Source organism: Eleginops maclovinus, chromosome 6 (genome assembly GCF_036324505.1).
Source record: "Eleginops maclovinus isolate JMC-PN-2008 ecotype Puerto Natales chromosome 6, JC_Emac_rtc_rv5, whole genome shotgun sequence".
NCBI lineage: Eukaryota > Metazoa > Chordata > Actinopteri > Perciformes > Eleginopidae > Eleginops > Eleginops maclovinus.
Genome location: NC_086354.1, coordinates 23,615,383 through 23,635,214, shown reverse-complemented (window position 1 = coordinate 23,635,214; position 19,832 = coordinate 23,615,383). Strand labels below are relative to the sequence as shown.

Sequence of the window (19,832 nt, the reverse complement as noted above, 5' to 3'; positions counted from 1 at the left end):
ACACACACACACACACACCAAGACACACACTTTCACTTTTGTTTTCGGCTAGGCTCATTATCAAAGCTTATCATGTAAAGTACCTCCCTTTGTCTTTGTCTTGTCTTGAAGTTGGTTTTACTTTGTGCTTGGCCCTTTTTTCCAGTGAAGAGAAATCCTTTTATTTATATTCATTTTTAGAAATGATATGTGTACAGGGCATAGACAACAGTAAGAACTATAACACATACAATAACAACCAACAAATCAGAAATAGGAGGACAAAGAAAAGGATGAACATCCATTTCTAAGATTATTGTTGATTTTTATTTATGTACACTTTTACCATTTGCCTGTAATTTGAAACCTTATCGTGCATACTTTTAGACAACAGTTTGGGAAAGACCCTCTCTTGTTTCAGGGGGACAATACCCTGAACCCCGTGCACAAAGCATTGTCCGTATAGAACACATATTGCCTTGTTTTGTGAAAGAACTTGAGCTCTGACCCCAACAGATTTGGGGTGAACAGGAAGTGGAGTAAATGAAGATTTTTGTGGAAAGCCTCCCAAAAAATGCAGGTTGTTGTGTCACGTATGGGTGTAAGGGTCAGGGGGACAGGTGTAAATAAGCTTAATTAGCTCCCATAATGGTCAGGTGTCCATATACTTTTGGCCATATAGTGTATATTACTATTATATCCCAGAGTTGCGTGACTCATAAGACTCATTGTCTTCTGACCAACTTCCGTCTGCTTTTATTGTGAAAGTTCGGTGACTGAAAATCAATGGGTTTCTGTCAAAGTGCGTTGTAGCTGTAGTCTTTTCTTATTCTTCAAAACATTACGAGTAACAAAGAGATAAAGTTAGACTCAATCTGGTGTCCACATACTTGACTCATACTACAATGACTCATTGGCTTCTTACAAACTTCCACCTGCTTTTATTTTGAAAGTTTGGTGACTGTAAAAGCAATGGGTTTCTGTGAAAGTGCTTTGTAGATATTTATTGTGTGTATTCTGCATGATATAACAAGAGAAATGTAACACAGAGATAACATAGGACTCAATCAGGTGTTGACGCGCTTTGGGCCGTGCTACTAGTGTACGTTGCTATTAAATCACAGTCGGCCACAGATTACAAGCTTCAATCTGCTTTTATTTTGAAAGTTTGGTGACTGGGTTTCTGTCAAAGTGCTTTGTAGACTCTGTAGAAATGTAACAAAAACATAACGTAGGACTGAAGCAGGTGTTGACATGCTTTGTGCCACATATGTTACTGTTATTATATATCATTATTATTATTATATATGTCAGAAAGGCCAAAAGTGACCGTCAAATTATTAAATATCGAGGTACTTATTTCATATGAACTGCTAAGCCCTAAAAATGAGCACTGTGCAGAATGTGTCTTTCACCCAACAATCAGAATTGTAGTTTTCGATTTCTTTTATTACTATAAAAGCAATAAAAAGTGATTAAAAAGCATTACATTATTACATTTTAAAAGATTAAGGGTGTAATTAATCACATTTGAGTAGGAACTGACATGAAACAGTTCTGTCACAATGTGTAATGTGAGTCCAACATTTAAGAACAGCAGGTCATGTAAATCATTCAGTATCTGGAGGGAGGTTTGTTCTGCACATTGGCTAATAGGAGGGAGGAGTGTGTGTGTGTGTGTGTGTGTGTGTGTGTGTGTGTGTGTGTGTGTGTGTGTGTGTGTGTGTGTGTGTGTGTGTGTGTGTGTGTGTGTGTGTGTGTGTGTGTGTGTGTGTGTGTGTGTGGGAGGAGACAGGGAGGAGTGTGTGAGTGTGTGTGTGTCTCTTTGTGACGGGGGGAGGGGACAGAGAGAGAGAGGGAGAGGGAGAGAGAGAGAGGATTTGTGGCATGTAGTTTGTCAGCTGTCATTAGGCGCAGATGACACACACGAAGGTAATCTGGCAGAGAAAAGAAGGGAAATACAAAACGAGTGTGTGATTGAGTTCTGTGTGTGTGTGTTGTGAACTGCTGTGTTGACAGTGTGTGTGTGGTGTGAAATACAGAGCGTCCGCCTGGCCGGCATGGGATGGATGGTCGGCCGGCTCTGGGCTGGTTATGGACTGGTTTAACCAAAGCAGAAGTAAGTGACTTTTATTTTGAAAAACTGATTTAGAGGGCCGGTGCTATAAAAATGACAGCTCATACAGAAAGTCTTGGACTGAGTTTATACGTCAATATTTATGCGCCATACTGTTTACTAACAAAACTGATATGAAGCAACCTTAATTACATGATATAAGTGTGTGTTTAAACACCTGTCAGTCAATTTGGAAGTCATACAAGGATCCAACCATCTGAGATAGTGGGTTAATGTTTTGTTTACTTTTAAAAGAACGCCTTTTTTTTTACTATAAACTGTTCAAATGTTTTATGTGTATTTAATTTAAATATCACAATACATACATCTTAATATATTGATAGACATTTTATTAATTTTCTTATATTTATACTTATTTATTGACGTAGTTTGTCCATACATGTTCAAAAGTAAAACTTAAAACTGTAACATACAGTATAAATAAAACAGGGCAAAGCAACAGGCCTTACATTAACATCCTAAGTAGTAAAAATAAGTATTATATAATTAATTATTACCAGTAGGAGTTTGATGCTCACAGTATGCGAAACTGCCTTAGTCAGACTTGGACTTTGAGCTGTCATGTATTATTGTGGTTTTGACTCAATGCCTGTGTGTGTTTGTGTGTGTGGAGTGGTTGGGAGGAGTAGTTATGAGTGACTGGTCACACACACACACACACACATACACACATAGTGCACAGTCAGCAGGCCTGTTGCTGCTCTGTCACCTGAGGTCTAGCAGCCAACTGTTTACTCGGTTCTCTGCGCTTCAATAACAACTGTTGTTAGCACTCATTCAGAAAGCAACAGGTTCTCTACGTGTGCAGCGAACAATCTGAGGGAAATCCAAAGTAAACGGGCAAACTTTTCACAGCTTTACAAAGTCTGAGTTTCACAATGATGCTGTTTGCACTTATCAGAAGTAGGAGAATTATTTTATGTACCGACTTAGTGAGACAGTTGTTCTGTGTTATTCATTGTTTGCCTACAAGAGTATACACACCAAGAATGTGCTTATCCAGCATCTGACAGCATGACCCTCAAATTGTGTATCAGTATCCCTAATAACAGAGAGGATGGAGACTCTATTTTGGATCTCACTGGTATAAGATCTTTACTTTTACCACAGATAACAATGAACAGCAGACCACCTGTGCCAATTCCAGGAGTTAGCTTACTTTAGCCCTTGTTAGCTAGCCATGCTACTGTTAAACACATGTTAACTTAATAATATTTTGATATAACTGTGAAAACAGGAAGTTGAAGCAAACAACTCTCACTAACATAAAGAGTTGACTAACATTAGCCTTTGTTAGCTAGCTCTGCTATTGTTGTTATTGAATATGTAAACTTAAACTGATGATTTAGCTTAGAGTACTCATTGTAAGCTAGCTAATGTTGTAAGCAAAGGAACTTCAACTTAAGTTTAAAAGTGTGTGTGCTTTGGTCAAGGTGACCAAATTCTTTGTCAGTTTCCCTAATAACAGAGAGGATGGACACTCTATTTTGCATCTCACTGGTACAAGATCTTTATTCTTCCCACTGCAGGAACAGGACGTTTGTAAAGTGGTTCAGCTGTGACTGTATTTTAATTTTCACTCTGGCAGATAAGTAGATCAGGGAGTTGAAGGTGGAGTTTGACCCTGAGGCCAGTGGAACAATGTAAAACTCAGCAGTATTTTTGCTTTCGTTTTGTTTTTTAAAATGTTACTCATCATACCAGTAATTTTATCTCCCATTAGTTTAGTCAACATGTCTCATACAAGCTGTACTGGCATCTTAATTGTCGTTGTATAGGATGGGGAACTACAATTTGTAATGTTGCCCTATAAAATGTTGCGTAACGTTGTTTGATCATGGCTTCTGGTGTTGAGAAATCAAATCTAGATGTTCATTTTGAGTCTCAATACCACAGAACATCGTTATCTAACTCTCAACCAAAACTGTTTGTCAAAGTGTCATAACTGAACTGACAAGTTAGCTTAGGCCTACTGTTTTTTAAATCCAGGGGTTAAACCTGTTTACTTCCACTGACACATATTGTCCTCTAGTTTGCGTCACTTGATATGAAACTTAAGGGAAGAGGACTTGGTTGGAAATCACGCTCATGAGTTTGTGTCCATAGTTGGTCGCTGTTGAATGTTGTACGTAGCACATCACTTCAGCTGCGAGCCTGATGAGATAGTGTCCCTGACTATAAACAAAGCCGCCCCACGCCTTTCTATTTCTTTCTCTGGCTCTACAAGCTTAACTGTGACTGCCTGACTGCCACACACAAGCATGCTGCACAATGTGCTTCAGGAGTTTTTGTTTTGTGTTGTATTATAAAATACAGTAGAGTCTCTTGTCAAGTTCCTCAGACTGATGAACACAGTGATTTAGATGCTTGTTATACTGCTAGTTTGACTTGTGTTCATTGTGTATTTGCAACACAAACATACAGTACATTAATGAGTGTGTGTATAACAAAACAATACAATACAACCTACCTTTTTTATATTACTGTTACAGTAGGTACCAATGCACAGCAGACAACATGTAGTAATTCCTGGAGTTAGCTTATTTTAGCCCTTGTTAGCTAGTTATGCTACAGTTGTAAACACATGTTATCTTAATAATAATATTTTGATATAACTGTACAAATATTACAGGAGGTGGAAGCTAACAACTCCAACTAACATAATGAGCTAACTTACATTAGCCCCTGTTAGCTATCTCTGCTATTGTTGTTATCGAACACATGTAAACTTAACCTGATGATTTAGCTTAGAATAGTCATTGTAAGCTAGCTAAAGAAACTTGAACTCAAGTTAAAGAGTGTGTGTGCTTATAACACAATAACACTCATACAACCTAAATATTTAGATATAACTGTAAAAGTATTACAGGAGGTTACAGCAAACCACACTACCTAATGAGCTAGCTTATAAGCCCTTTAGCTAGCTATGCTACTGTTGTTAGCGAACACATGTAAACTTAACCTGATGATTTAGCTTAGAATAGTCATTGTAAGCTAGCTAAAGAAACTTGAACTCAAGTTAAAGAGTGTGTGTGCTTATAACACAATAACACTCATACAACCTAAATATTTAGATATAACTGTAAAAATATTACAGGAGGTGGAAGCAAACCACACTACCTAATGAGCTAGCTTATAAGCCCTTTAGCTAGCTATGCTACTGTTGTTAGCGAACACATGTAAACTTAAACTGATGATTTAAGCAAAGAAACATTAACTCATGATTGAACGATCACATAAAACGTTTCACTTTCGTCTCTGGTTGTTGTGCTGATGCTAACATTTGTTTACTAATGTCATTATCATAGCTAGCTAAGGTTAGCATATTAAGTAGTAACTAATATGAGTTTACTTTTTGAAGCTACATGTTCAGGTTGTATTATTTACCAGGGCATAATTTAAATGTATTATATATCCTCTCAGTACTTTATTAAGTGATGATTAGCATGATAAAACACATTACTTATTGATAAATAAACACACATGATTCTCCCTCTTAACACACGTGATGACACACGTGATAACACACATGATTTTCCACATTGGGTCTCAGGGCCGGAGATTGTCCCGGGCCTGGGGCTCTGCTGCGGGACACTATTGAGTCTGACATGTGCGAATTAGCACACGGGGAAATTGGATTTGGTGTTAGTTTTTCACATGGAAGAGTATCGAGGATGTGTTTCTTTTCATGTGTGTGTGTGTGTACACTAATTGACTTAGCATCTGGGCAGGCGTGTTCAATGTTATTGATTCCGGTCTATAATCGATCGGGCTGTCACATTATAGTCATGAAGCTGCACATGCACACAGAGCCTCCCGCAAACAAGCCATTCATGTGCAGTTTATATAAAGTTTAACATCTGTTTGTCTTTTGATTTAGCCACTAATCTTTGGTGCTGAAGTCATTGTTCTGGTTCCTGATTTTTTGGGGATTTTCTCTTGATCCAGTTATTTTAATTGGTGCTTTCTTGTTCTATTTTATAATTTTGCGAGGCAATTATGTACTTTTTTTGTGTGAGTTTAAACAAAAGTCTAATTAGAGTCATCATCCACACCATCTGGATCATTTCTACAGAATTGAATCAAGAAAACATGTTCTTTATTTCGCTGTAGCTTCAACAAATCAAAACATTTAAAAATAGAGAAAACTAGACATTTCTAAGTTATAAAGTGCTCATGTGACACTAAATCATTACCACTATTACTTTTCCTCCTATTCAAATACCAATTAGTCTTTATTTGTTGAGGCGAGGACGGATGGGGGGTAGCTGGTTTGCCAATAAAGGGAATTGGTTTAAGTAGGTCAATGTGTACAGCTTGAATTTTTACGGCGACTCACTTCACAGCACACAGAAAGGCGTTTGCTTTCCATTCCAGCACGCCGGTGTCAGGAGTCTCTGGAAGCTTTGACAGCAATTCAATAAAAAAAAAAGAAAAGACCAACGGGCTGCCAGGTGGCGAGAGAGACGCCCCGCCTTTGTTGTCATGATGACAGAATTGGGGATTTTAGGCACAAATTGGCCGATCAAATCTCGAACATTACAGTGGCATTAGAAGTGTCTCTAGAGAGAATAACTGCCAACTCATTTTGTCAGCCAAAATATCAGGTATCAGTTTCTCTATTGGGTTTTTAACTTAAGTTGAGGGGATTTTAATGACATCTTATATTGGAAATGTCTCTAGTTGTTGTTTTTGAAGTTACTGCCAAATCATTATTATTAGCTATGTTGGATTTAGACTTTATGAACGTCTCAGAGGAATAACTGCAACTTTGTCTTTGAAGTCTTACCTTATGTGTTGAGTTGAGGAGATTTCAAACATCTTAGAGGTCAGAATATTCTACTGTGACTCATTCTGGGTCCCACAAAAGCAACATGTCCCTTATTCATTGAGTTGTTCAACACCTAACGGCGCTTAACTTAATGTAAAACTGTGTCTGCTATCCAGTAATGACTTCCCCTGTTGACACACTGTGAGCAATACTTACTAGGGATGTTTTTTAGATGCTTAAAATGAATTGTCTGAGGTTTCACTTCTGGGAATGATTGTATAATACTGTAATTTACCTAGAGAGGTCACATTTCTACTGGGAAGAACAGAAAACAACTGCATTTATTTCGGTATAAACATGTCTAAAGCTTTTAATGCACCAAAAGAGATGTGTAGTAACCACACATGACAATACAACACAAAACCAATACATTTTAGCTTGAAAGAAGTGGGAAGAGAGTAACAAAGAAAAAGGCAATATTTAAATGGTGCTTCCACTGATAAATTCTGTATTTTCTGTAAATTAAACTCAAAGTTCAGCTCTTTTTGCAGACAACTGACTGAAGGCAGTAGTAAGTAATGTCTCCTTAGGCTGGACTTTACTGGGTGTTGGATGTTCGAAGTGATTATTGTAGGACACTACCAGGGAAATCCAATGTTATCGCAGCTTTTGTGCCATTGCAGCTCCATTTAAAGGAAGAAAAGCAACCCGAACCCTACCCAAAATGAGCCTCAGGGTGTCAAACACTGACATATTTTCATATATTTGTTTTGTGACGATACACTTTGTTCAAATACACTTTTAAAAGTTGTATTTACCTCAATGTATAATAGATGTTTTGGCTTCTAGAGGTGCAACCAAGAGATACCATGCAGGCTAGATCAACAAATACATGTTGTCCCTAGTAACCTGTAGTAAGCCACAGACCATAAATTCAGCGGCTCAGAGCATTATCAGTGTGGCTCCAAAGCAGAAGAGATGTACATAAAGAGATCTGGTTTGACCTGAACACACCATATGATGCAGGCCCATCAGAGTGGGAGAAGCCAGTGGTCTTAATCCAACTGCAGCAGGGTATTAAATCTACTTTATGTTGGTGTGTGTGTGAGTGTGTGTGTGATGGGAGGGTTTCCTGGCCTTGACAGAAGCTTAGACACCAAAGGGAGGAGGGCCCTAACTGTCAGTCACCGCTCTGAAACCAACCACTGTCATGTTTACATCCTCCAGGTGCTCTACATGATCCTCTTGATGGTTTGGACCACGGTTTGCTATTACAGGTGTTGGATGTTCTGTATTAAAACAGGTGTACGAGCCTATAGCACAACATGGTTTTTCCATTGGTTACGTCATGTTTCATATATCTACAGGCAGCTAATTCAGATTATCCCATGGCTATTAACGAAGGTGGTCATCCTGCATGAAGACAAAAAAGCTCTGGGTTTAGGATTAAAGCAAAACAGCCATATTGTCTCATGGTTTTCCAACTGCTCTCCAGACTTTTGGGCGTGTTAATGCTTAAAATATAGGCTTGTCCACTCTAGACCACGTGAAGCCTTTTCCTTTTCAGATTATTCCCATTGATATTAAGGAAGTTGGACATAGGAAAACTCTTAGCATTGGACTAGACATCACGGCAATATATGGACTCATGTTTTCCCATTCTTCCCCAAGTCATTTTGGCTTGGCAATCATAAAAAAAGGTTGTGGTAGTGACCGGTTTATTATTCCTTATCACACTTTTCCCATTGCCAACTGAGTATGTTTTTTTGTGGTGTGGTTTAGTTGGTTTCTTTATCTGTCAGGAAAACAGAAAAATACTGGTCATTTTTCCATGAAACTACATGAAATGGTGAAGCAATGGCCAAGGAATAACACATTACATTTTGGAGTATATATGAATCACAGGGTGGATACAGGCATTATTTTTTCACTTTGCGAGGTTTGAACTCTCCGAATTCCCCTTAAGTCACGTCCTAATACTTTTTAGATTCCCCTTATTTTGCATTAATTCACACTAAATGCTCCTTTTGTTTATTTGGTCCATCGTTTCCTATTAAAAGTTTGGTAAACCTATGTGAACATAGAGAAAACATGGAGTATTAGCCTTTAGCATAACAGCCATATACAGTGTAGTCTCATGGTTTTCCCAATAGTTTCGGACTTGCTCTATAACATTATTCCCATTAACAATGGAGTTTGTTTTGCCTGAGGATGACTGTAATAACAACCCCTTAGTGTGCAAGTTTTATTCAGTTTTTATTGTATTTTTTAAACATTTCTTTCTTCTTTTTGCAATTATTTTTATTATTTAAATTAACATTTATTTAGTTTTTGTTTATTTATTGAATTTTTTTCTTTTTTAATATTTATTTATTTACAGCTACTTATAATTAATGCTAAACATGTTTCATCACAATCCGTCTCTGTCTCTACACCTGACCACCGTCTGGCTGTAACCTGACACCTGCCTGCTCTCTGTCACCTGTAACATACCAGGAAGTAGATTTCCAGGAATATCCTTTGAAAGCCTCACACGCCTGTAGAGCAGTTTGTAGTTAAATAAACACATCTGCAGCCATGAGGATGAAGTTAAATTAATGTTAGTAGTTGTGGATGTTGCTTGGTTTGAAGGTAGTCCAATTCAAAAAGAAGTAAACAGAATAGGAACACACCTGTGAAAGCCTCACCCTGTCACTAAAACTTTTAAATAAAAGACAGTGACGATGACAAATGAAAACTGCTCTTTCTAAATGACTCTGTTGAACACACCTGTGAAAGCCTCACCCAGTCGCTGTAGTGGTTTTTCAGGAAGCCCCAAACAAAGAGATAGAGGAGCGACGGTTTCTATCGGAGACGGTCCTCTCGGGCAGCTGTGATCGATCCTGAGCCGGCTAATTCTTTAATGGCCGCTGCGACCTTCTGGCCCCGCCTCTCCTCTCGGCTCTAATTGTTTTCAAACGGCTTCACTTGGCTCCTCTGATTGCATTAGGGGCTTCTCTCTCAGCCTGCATTAGTGTTAATTCATCGTGTGTTTGTGAGGGAGGCCACATGTGGATCCACTTCAGACATTGATTGAAATATTAAATGGTGTGTGTGTGTGTGTGTGTGTGTGTGTGTGTGTGTGTGTGTGTGTGTGTGTGTGTGTGTGTGTGTGTGTGTGTGTGTGTGTGCCATCATGTTCTGAGGTCACTTTGATGGGCTCATCTCCCGTCAACATGATGTCACCTCAAATAAATAAATATCTATTCAACCAATAATAAAGTAAACGTACAATCTGCTGTCAACGGTCTATCAAATTTCCGGTGCCTTCCTCAAGGGAACCTGGTCAGGGCCCAGGAGGTGAACTGGGACATCTCCAAGTACCAGTCCACACTCTATATTTTAGGTCTGTTCGGGGAGTTGAACTGGCAACCCTACGATACCCAGTCCAAGTCTACTAGCACTAGTCTATATTGCGATTTTTCCATAGAATTTCCACTAATTGTGTAGCCCTTAATTAAGATCTAGGGAAATGTGTTATTTTGTTATCCCTACTCAATACAAACTCATTGATTGTGCAGCCTGAAAGTGTATTGCATGGTGACAGTAGCTCTGTTTTACTCCTATAATCAGATGGAAACACTACCAACAGCATCTGATTAAATCCCTACAATGATGATGCAGATCCAACTAATTAACCAACATGTTGAGTGATTATTTGGTTGCTAAAAAAGCTCAAATATTATCAAACATGCTGTCTGTTTACATGCAAAAAGCAAAGTAATGTAACACAGTGATCCAAATTGCATTAGCCTCTTTGAAAAATGTCAACAAATATGTTATAAACACTATCTTTGATCTTACATGCAAACCCTAACCCTAAAGAAACCGCATAAAACCTAAAAATGGAAGACATTTTCAATACTTTAACCTCAACACGACAACACAACTCATTCACGTGCTCGACAAAGACAAACAGCTCCTTCAAATCAGTCTGAGGATCAGCGATTGATTTTCACTGGCTGGCTCCAAAGACCAACACTGAGCAGCGACTTCCTCAGTAAACAAAACGAGCACTTAACAAACAGACTGAGTCTCTGACCGGTGGAAGAGCACCATATTCCATCCCCTGATCTCTGCAGGGCCCTGAAGGAGTGGACGTTGGATCGTGAGCATAGTGATCATATAGAGGACTTTCTGTGTGCATCTTCCCACCATGACAAGCCACACCCACTTTGTTTTACTGAGGAATATGTGATGCTCTACACAATCAAACCAGTTGTTGCTGTTGCATGTCATGGCTGTAGTGGTGGTTCATGTATTTTTGTGCAGGTTTAACCCTCCACAAAGAGTGTAAAGACATTGCTATCACCAAACATTGGCTCTTGCTGATCAGAAATGGAATCACTCCTCACTTTTCCATCCTTTTTGACCTAAATGGCAATGTTTCCTTCTTATCCTGCATCCATCTCTCCTCTCCTCTCCTCTTGTAATTAGGCCATATCCTCCTCCTCCTTCAGGCATTATTATTCAGAGCAACAGATGCCTCTCATCCCATTTTCTTCTGCCACCCCCCCATCCACACCCTTTTGTCTCATTTAGCGTAATTTGCCGACTGTACGTTTGCACCATCCTCTGCTCTGCCTTCCTTTTCTCCTTCTATTCCCTTTTCCTCTCCATTATTCTACCCTTTCCTCCCCTCTCTCTTTCATCTCCTTTCTCTCTTCTCTGTCCCTCCCTGTTGTTTCCCTCTCCATTATCCCTCTTTCCTGCCTTCATCTGCTCAGTGTCAGCTGTTGTGTAACAGTCAGGTGACGTGTTGGCCAGTGGAAGGCTTTAAAGGCCTAGCGCCCTGCTAACACTGAGCTTCATTAGTGTGTGATTTGTCACATTCTGCTTCAATCTGTACATGTGTTAGATATAATAAGATAAGATATACTTTATAAATCCACAATTAGGAAATGTTTGCATTGCAGCAGCATGTAAAACCAAGTCTTGCACATAATTAGGCATAAAAAGGTGTAGAAAATAAACAGTTATACATTACAAACATCTGAAAATAGATGATAAAACAGAACTAAAATATGAAAATATAATTTGAGTGAATAAAACACTATTGAAGGGCTAAATTATAGCTCACACTATATAAAAGTAGGATATTATTTGCATTTAGTGTGCAAGAATGGCAAATTAAATACAATTTAAATGTAGAATACAAATAAATCTGCCTTTTTGTCTCCTTTTTTTACTATTTAGTAACAAATTTAGTTGTGAAAATGATATTGCTTTACTCATATCTTCAAAATAAGATTACAAAATCTACTTCTTTTCTGTCTTTTTGCTCCGTTTGATGTATGAGTGTGTGATGGGGTTTGAAAGAGAAAGAATTTTCACATTTAGTTTTAAATACAAAATTAAATGTGTCATTTTTATTAAAGATAAGAAAGTATTTTTTCTTTCCTAAACTTTTATTTAGTGTCACAATTAGTTGAGAAATGCATCAACTTAAAGTCATTTCAGAAGAAAAAGATTACAGAAGTTTAAAATCAGCACAATTTGAGTAAATACTTAAGATATAAGAGTATAAGAGAATAGTATTTGGAGGGAAAAGTTCTGCTTGTGTTGATTTCAGTCTCGTTTGAATACTGAATACTTCTTAATATTTGTATCCAAGAAGAAGAAGAAGAAAAGGGATAAGTCAGTAGCCTAGCAAGCTAAACCCCTACAGCAAAAAGCTGTACCGGGGTCTAGTCTAGCTCGAAGGCAGTGTGGGCGGGATCAACGGTTGTCTGTCAAGTTGCCTCTGCACTCAACGCCACGCAATAGGATGGCGAACAACCAATCAGAGCTATGAAGAAGGATTACGTAGTCCGCGCGACGGGAAGTACATGGTGGAGTGTAGTCACTAGTAAACCGAACTTTGTGAAACATGGAACTGAGTGATTGTTGCCGTTTTTGCAAAAAAAACTTGAGAATATCTGGCGTGCTTTCAAATTCGGTAAATCAAACTTTTACCGTATCCAGTGGGCAAAACTCCGAAAACGTCCCTTTTCTCCAGAAAACACTTCAGTGCCGTTATCTGCTCGTCTCGCAAAGTAAATTGAATATTCAAATGTTCAAGAGTCGCTGCCAAAGCCAAATCGAAAGACGCTAGGAATTCGCTAGGATTAGCCATTGGGATCAGCCAGTTTACCTCTCTCTAAAACTACACACTGAAACGTCGCACCTCTGTCGTCACTAGGTAGCCCGGCCCCCGATCTCGCTCCTCATGATTTGATTGGTCCGAACCACCGTGGCCCGAGCAGCCTTGCTAACTGACGAGGGTTGACTAGACCGCCCCAGCAGCAAATTCAATTTGCGGTCGCTAGGGGCGTCTAGATTTCTAGGCTACCAGTTTACCTCTCTCTAAAACTACACACTGAAACGTCGCACCTCTGTCGTCACTAGGTAGCCCGGCCCCCGATCTCGCTCCTCACGATTTGATTGGTCCGAACCACCGTGGCCCGAGCAGCCTTGCTAACTGACGAGGGTTGACTAGACCGCCCCAGCAGCAAATTCAATTTGCGGTCGCTAGGGGCGTCTAGATTTCTAGGCTAATAAGTCAGTGGAACACCATCATACAAAAATGGCATAAAAATGGTCTTGAAGATAGTGAAATATGACAGATAATGGCAAAAAAACATTGCAAACTCAGGCGTTTCAGGTACTTTCAAGGCTTAAAACAGTTTCTTTTTGTCTTAAATCTAACAACGAGACCTGCACACATGCTGAAAGTGATCAAATAAAACTCCACACAGACAGAGCTGATTGTTGTCTGGCCAACAAGATGAGTCCAGTGTTTGGATGAAGGTCTAACAGCATGACCATATGGGGTAGCTTCTCCCTGCCAATATGTGCCTGAAGTTCTCTACCTATAATGTTCCTCTTTTCATTCGTAAGGAATAGCATCTTATAATATGTCCACAATTTGTCTGTGAACATTATCCCTCCTCTTCTTAATTGGCAGAAATGTTCATGTGATTGCTTACATGAATTAGCTTTAGTGCAGTAATTATTGACCCTCCCCCTGTATTCCCACTGGGCCGCCCCCACATATTGCCTGCAGGCCGGTCACAATGGTGCATTGTTTTCATGAGTCATGGGTTTGATTATGCATCCTTCACACAGGTTGTTTACATCTGCAGCGCATTAATTATAGTCTGTTAATCAAGCGGAGACGAGCGGAGAGAAGCGCTCTCTGCCGTGTCAGGGGTGAGCCTTTTAATTTACTAAATGCTCTGATGCCCGTCGTTCGACATGGAATTAATGCAGCCCATAATGGCATAGGCTTTACTGTTTTGCACATCAAAGAAGAGGCAGATTCAGACACATTATATATTCAAAAACAGACCATTTATATATCTTTGACATCGTGGAAACCAAGCATAAATTACCATTTAAATAACCAAGTATTGTGGAAGTAATTTTGCCTTGTACTGTACTATTACTGTGTAATTATAAATGATTGTGCATGTGGTTTAACATTAATTATTCTACATTTTAATAACTTTACGGGTAGTTTTTTCAACGTGGTTTAGATTAGAAACGTTTTGGCTACACCTTTCATTATAACTAATTTTGCGGGACAATATATTTTTCCTTTAAATAATTGCAATAATTAATATAATGGTCATTTTAAGACCAACATATGTCACTGATAAAATGATTATATAACATTTACATGTATATTAAGGATAGTACATTCTTTAAAAGAGCAATATTACTTTAAATCTTAAAAATATTCAGAAATAATTTGAATAGAAATGTAAAGGAATTATCAGTTTGATAATGGTAGGGGAGTATTTATGTAAAGACACAAACATGTAAACAAACAAACAAACATGCAAACACAGGGAGGAATATGGCTGTCTGCAAAAGTGCTTCGAGGGCCCGGTCCGCATGTACCAAAAGTCAATAACGTAATCACTGTGTCAGTTCTTGTTCTGACTCTGTCTTTCATTCTCTCCTCTTCTGTCTCTAGGTGCTGATATTCGCTGAAGATGAGTAGTGGGGGGGGGAAAACCCCGGAGCCCCCCTTAGGGGGAGAGTCTCTGAAGAGGAAGGACTGCCAGTCAGACCTCGTGGGGCCCAGGTGAGACCTTCACTGAAATGCCACTGAACATCAACACATGGATTATTGCTTATTAGTGCAGGAATGAGTCCTTAACCAGGGAATGAGTTAGCATTTTTTACCACTTTCGGGCATCCATGTCTCGTAGTCAACAGCTTTTCAAACATATTTTTTGTTAAATGTCTAAAATAAAGTCTGTATTTGAGTTCTATCCCGTAAAATACATCAGTGAGACTACTGGACGTCATAACGCTGAACGTTAGCGACCTTTAGCTTAGCGGTGGTGAGGTGAAGACATGTGACCGTGGTGTGGTTCCTTTATAGCCCAACATTAGCCACCTTTAGCTTAGTGGTGGTGACGTGAAGTCGTGTGAGCGTGATCACACATAATACACAAGTAATTTCTTTATCTGTGTCTTGTTAAGAAGTGAAATAATAAAAAGAGACTTCTGTAATTGAAAGTAGAAGGAGAGGGAGAGAGACAGGTTGGAGGAAATGATTCTATGCCCTCGAAGCTCGGTGAAGGAAAAAATGCTGCGGCAGCATTTTTAAGGACGAGACTTTATATAAATACAATCAAAAGTCATTGAATGAGGATAAATGAAGGTTGTAGAGACGTTGTATCGAGGTTATAATGAGGACATGGGGAGGATGTAGCTCTAGATTTTTTTAGGACTTTAACTTTAGGACGTCAGAGTGAGGACAAAATTGAAGCAAGGCGGGAAGTTCCGGAAATATAATAAAGCGTTGTATTCAAAATCAGAACAACGTCCTTTGTCTCACATTATTATGTTCTTGGTCTTTGTGTCCCTGCAGCCCTAAGAGGAGCACCGAGAGGAGGAACCGGGAGCAGGAGAACAAGTACATCGAGGAGTTGGCCGAGCTGATCTTCGCCAACATCAACGACATGGACGACCTCAACGTGAAGCCGGACAAATGTGCCATCCTCAAAGAGACGGTGAAGCAGATCCGGCAGATCAAGGAGCAAGGTGAGGAAACACCTCTTCACACTCCACACTGTAACCTCCTGCTAATGCTAACTAGATTTTTTAAAAGTTGTTTGCCCTACTGAACTGAGACAACAATAGTTAATGGGAACCATTAACCTCCATATTTAGAATAAAAGCATCTACAGAGTGGTGTAGTAATGAGGTCTTTTTGTAGGCCAACCTGCAAGTTAGCATTGCTCCGTACACAAAGCTAACGTTAGGCTATCGAGGAACTACAGCACAGTCACATGACTTCACGTCGCCACCGCTAAGCTAAAGGCGGCTAATGTCATGCTATAAAGGAACTACAGCACGGTCACATGACTTCACATCACCACCGCTAAGCTAAAGGTGGCTAATGTCGGGCTATAAAGGAACTACAGCACGGTCACATGACTTCAGGTCACCACCGCTAAGCTAAAGGCGGCTAATGTTGGGCTATAAAGGAACTACAGCACAGTCACATGACTTCACATCACCACCGCTAAGCTAAAGGTCTGCACATGGATAAAAACACGTAGCACAAAACACAAAAACAATATCAAAGCAACAAGACCAATGAAACAAATGCAGAAACAGAGTCTCATGCTGGGTTAAAAGCCAAGGAATAGAAATGGGTTTTAAGACGAGTTTTAAAACTGGGCAATGAAGGGGCTTGTCTAATGTGCAATGGGAGGTCATTCCACAGATTAGGAGCAGCAGCAGAAAATGCTCTATGAACTACAGTACGTCAAGGTTTTCAAGAAGTTGTTTTTCTTCTCCACTCTCACACTTTGGCATGATGGAAGAAAGTGTCTATTCATGTTCTCACAACCACAGGCCTGGAAATATTGCCCGAGGAGAAAGAGTGTGGTCTCTGTAATGTCTTTATGAAGCTAGATGCTGCAATCACATCAACTGAGCCACAAATTAAATGATATGCGAATAACTTTTTCTAGGGTCTTCACACGTGTTATTTTTGCGTATGCGTGTGAACACAGCTTGATTTTACAGTGTGAAACAAATCATAAAATGCAGCGGAATAAATAAAAAAGAATCCACTTCTCTTATGATTTCATTTTCTACACTTTCCTTTCTTCACATCTCCTCCATTTTTTTCCATTTCCTTTGTTCTTTTATCCTTCCTCAAATCCTTTCCTGCCCACTCCTTTCCTTTCCTTTCCTCCTTCTCTCCTGTTTGACTCCTTTTATTCTCCTCTTACTGTTTTCCTATCCATGTAAGATTCTTCCTTTAGCACATCTGTCCTTTCCGATCCTCTTATCATTCGGTCTGTTTCGTGTCTTCATATCAACATCCATCCTTTCCTCCTTTAACGTCTTTTAATTTTGACCTTCTCTCCCTCCTCCTTTTATTCTCCCACTTTCACCCTCCCACAAACCTTTAAAGTCTCCTTTGTCTCTTTTCCTTTTCATCAATTGTCCTACCTCCAAAATCCTTTCTCCTCTGTCCAGTCCTTTCCTTTCCTTCCTCTCTGCGTCTGCCTCATCTCCTCTTACTTTTTTTATGCATCTTAAATCCTTTCTTGACTACTTGTTTCCTTCCTCTCCTTTTTACTTTTGCCTTCCTCCCTCTTTCCCCTTCCTTATTCTTCAACAACTTCACTCATTAACTTTCTTTCCTTTCCCTCTTTCTTCTTCTATCCTTCCTCTCCTTCCTCCCCTCTCCTCTTTTTGTTCCTGTGGTCAGCTGGTCGGTGTCCATGTGTTTGTGTCTGAAAACAACAGCTGAATAAGCACATACACACACGTACACACACTCATAGTGAATACAAAAGTCACACAGCTGTCCGCTCGCCTTCAGAAACCCGACCATTGTCCTGCAGCCTTAGTGTTTGACAAATGAGGGATTGCATTGTCAAACACACGTCATATTTTAGTAAGTTTGCCTCCATTTCTGCTGACTCAACAGTTGTCTACATGCTTAATGTTGAACAAACAGTAAGCATGTTGTGTGTGTGTGTGTGTGTGAATGTAAGGAGTGTGTGTTGTGTATATAGCATATAGGAGTGTTACACAAGCTTCGAAAGAAAAGGGATCTGATTAAGTAGATTAGGAAATAAAGCACCGTACTCTTTAAGGGATATATAACAGCAATAAAGGTTGTGGTTGTTCTTTTTTTCAACCCAACTTGTTGTGAAATTGATGCAGCTGTGAACATACGGTACAGCGGCCTTAATGTGAGGCCAAAAGAGAGTCCACCAGAGATGGAAGCAGTACTCAGATCGTTAAACACTCAGTTACAGGTAGTACCAGAGTACCAAACCAAAGTTATCCTTTATCTCATATCTTATCAAAATATGCATATTGCTTATAATTAGTAATGCATTGATGTGTTCATCATTTATATTTTGCATTAAGTAAAGGTGGAGCTTTAATTACTTATTATAGTGTTTGGTATCGTCATCCATAATGGTACACATTATATTTTGTATCAGTAATAATTCATATTAAAATACTAAGATATTTAGCGTAAAAAAATAGCAGAAATGATATTATTTTATTGATATTATATTATTTTAAAAATATATATTTATTGATTTTATATTCAATAATATTATTTTATATTATATTAAATTATTTAAAATTAAATGATTTTATAATACTCTGTGTTTTTCTTATAATTAACGTTGTCCTTTTGCAAAGTGGCCCATATCAGAATAAAAACTATATTATTTCATATTATTATATAATTTAAATAATAAAATATATATAATTGTATTTTTCTCGGTAGCTTAATATCGTAAATTCTCACCCAGACATAAAATCCTATTTAAATAATATGTTATGTATTTGATGAACTTTTGTTGTGTTTTTAATATGTAAAGCCACGAGGAAAAAAAGTATTAAACTTATTTAGTGGGGATAATATTGTATTTCCCCCACAAAATCAAAGTCCTTAAGTTAAAAATACCTCAACATTGTACTTCCAATGTGACCTCTTACCTTCTTTGTTTCAATGGCCTCGAAACGGTGTCATATTTATTGATTTAATAAAATAAAAGCGTACTACCTCTTTAATGGGGGCCACTCCAGGCTGCAGTGACGGTTTAAGGGCCGATGACTCTGCACAGCTCGGGTCCCGCTGAAGGAATGTGAGCTATGTGGCCTAATGGGGCCATGGGAGGCTTAACAGTGCAGTGGTGCAGCCTGGGAGGAGAGGGGTCTCTAGTGTGACTCTACAGCTCAAATACTGAAGCGTATAAAGTAGTAAAACACCTTTTTTCTTGTATCCCGATCACGTCGTCTTGTTACTTGTACTGCCCGAGCCTGTGTGGTAGCGATACCTGCTCTGCATCACATTCCAGGTGCTCAACCCGCCTCACAATGATGGAGGTGGAGGGTGTGAGAGGGTGTGTGTTTGCCTGAGGGCGGCATCCTGACTAAAACATCACTGTTGTTGATTTCTGGGAAAAGGAGATACCCGTACGGAGAGAGTTCTCAGAGTTAGTCTATCTGCCTAAATGTGTTTCCCAGAAAACAATCACACTGTGGGGTAAACATACTGTCAGTTATTCCATTAGAGACCAGCCCGTCTTACAATGAAGTGCAACTATCAGTGTTCCTGCGATTCGACACACCTTTCCCTTTCAGAGTGCCAATTCACTTGTTCACTGCTGTTGTAAATATGCACCAGATATAATTATATCCATAAAATATGATCCAGTTTCACCTCAATCTGCCGTAAAGCCTGGCGCTCTCTCGTGGGAAATTCACTCACTTAATTAGAGAAATGGCGAACGGACACAGAGCGGGAATGTAGTGTTGCTTTCACTTTGGACACGCCAATAGAGAGCTGCAAGAAGTCCTGAAACCTGGAAATGAGTCAGCATTTCAGCACTTCCTGTTCCCTCATCTCAAAGTTAGCAT

General features: G+C 39.1%; 1 protein-coding gene across 1 annotated transcript in view; it reads left to right on the top strand.

Moving 5' to 3' along the window:
* Positions 1-1,889: 1,889 nt before the first annotated feature.
* Positions 1,890-19,832, top strand: part of LOC134865872 (nuclear receptor coactivator 2-like) — a 42,383-nt gene continuing 24,440 nt past the window's right edge. The window contains 3 exon segments of the mRNA XM_063885669.1: positions 1,890-2,098; positions 14,887-14,997; positions 15,793-15,965. Of these exon segments, the coding sequence (XP_063741739.1) occupies positions 14,906-14,997; positions 15,793-15,965 (265 nt within the window). The 5' untranslated portion in view covers positions 1,890-2,098; positions 14,887-14,905.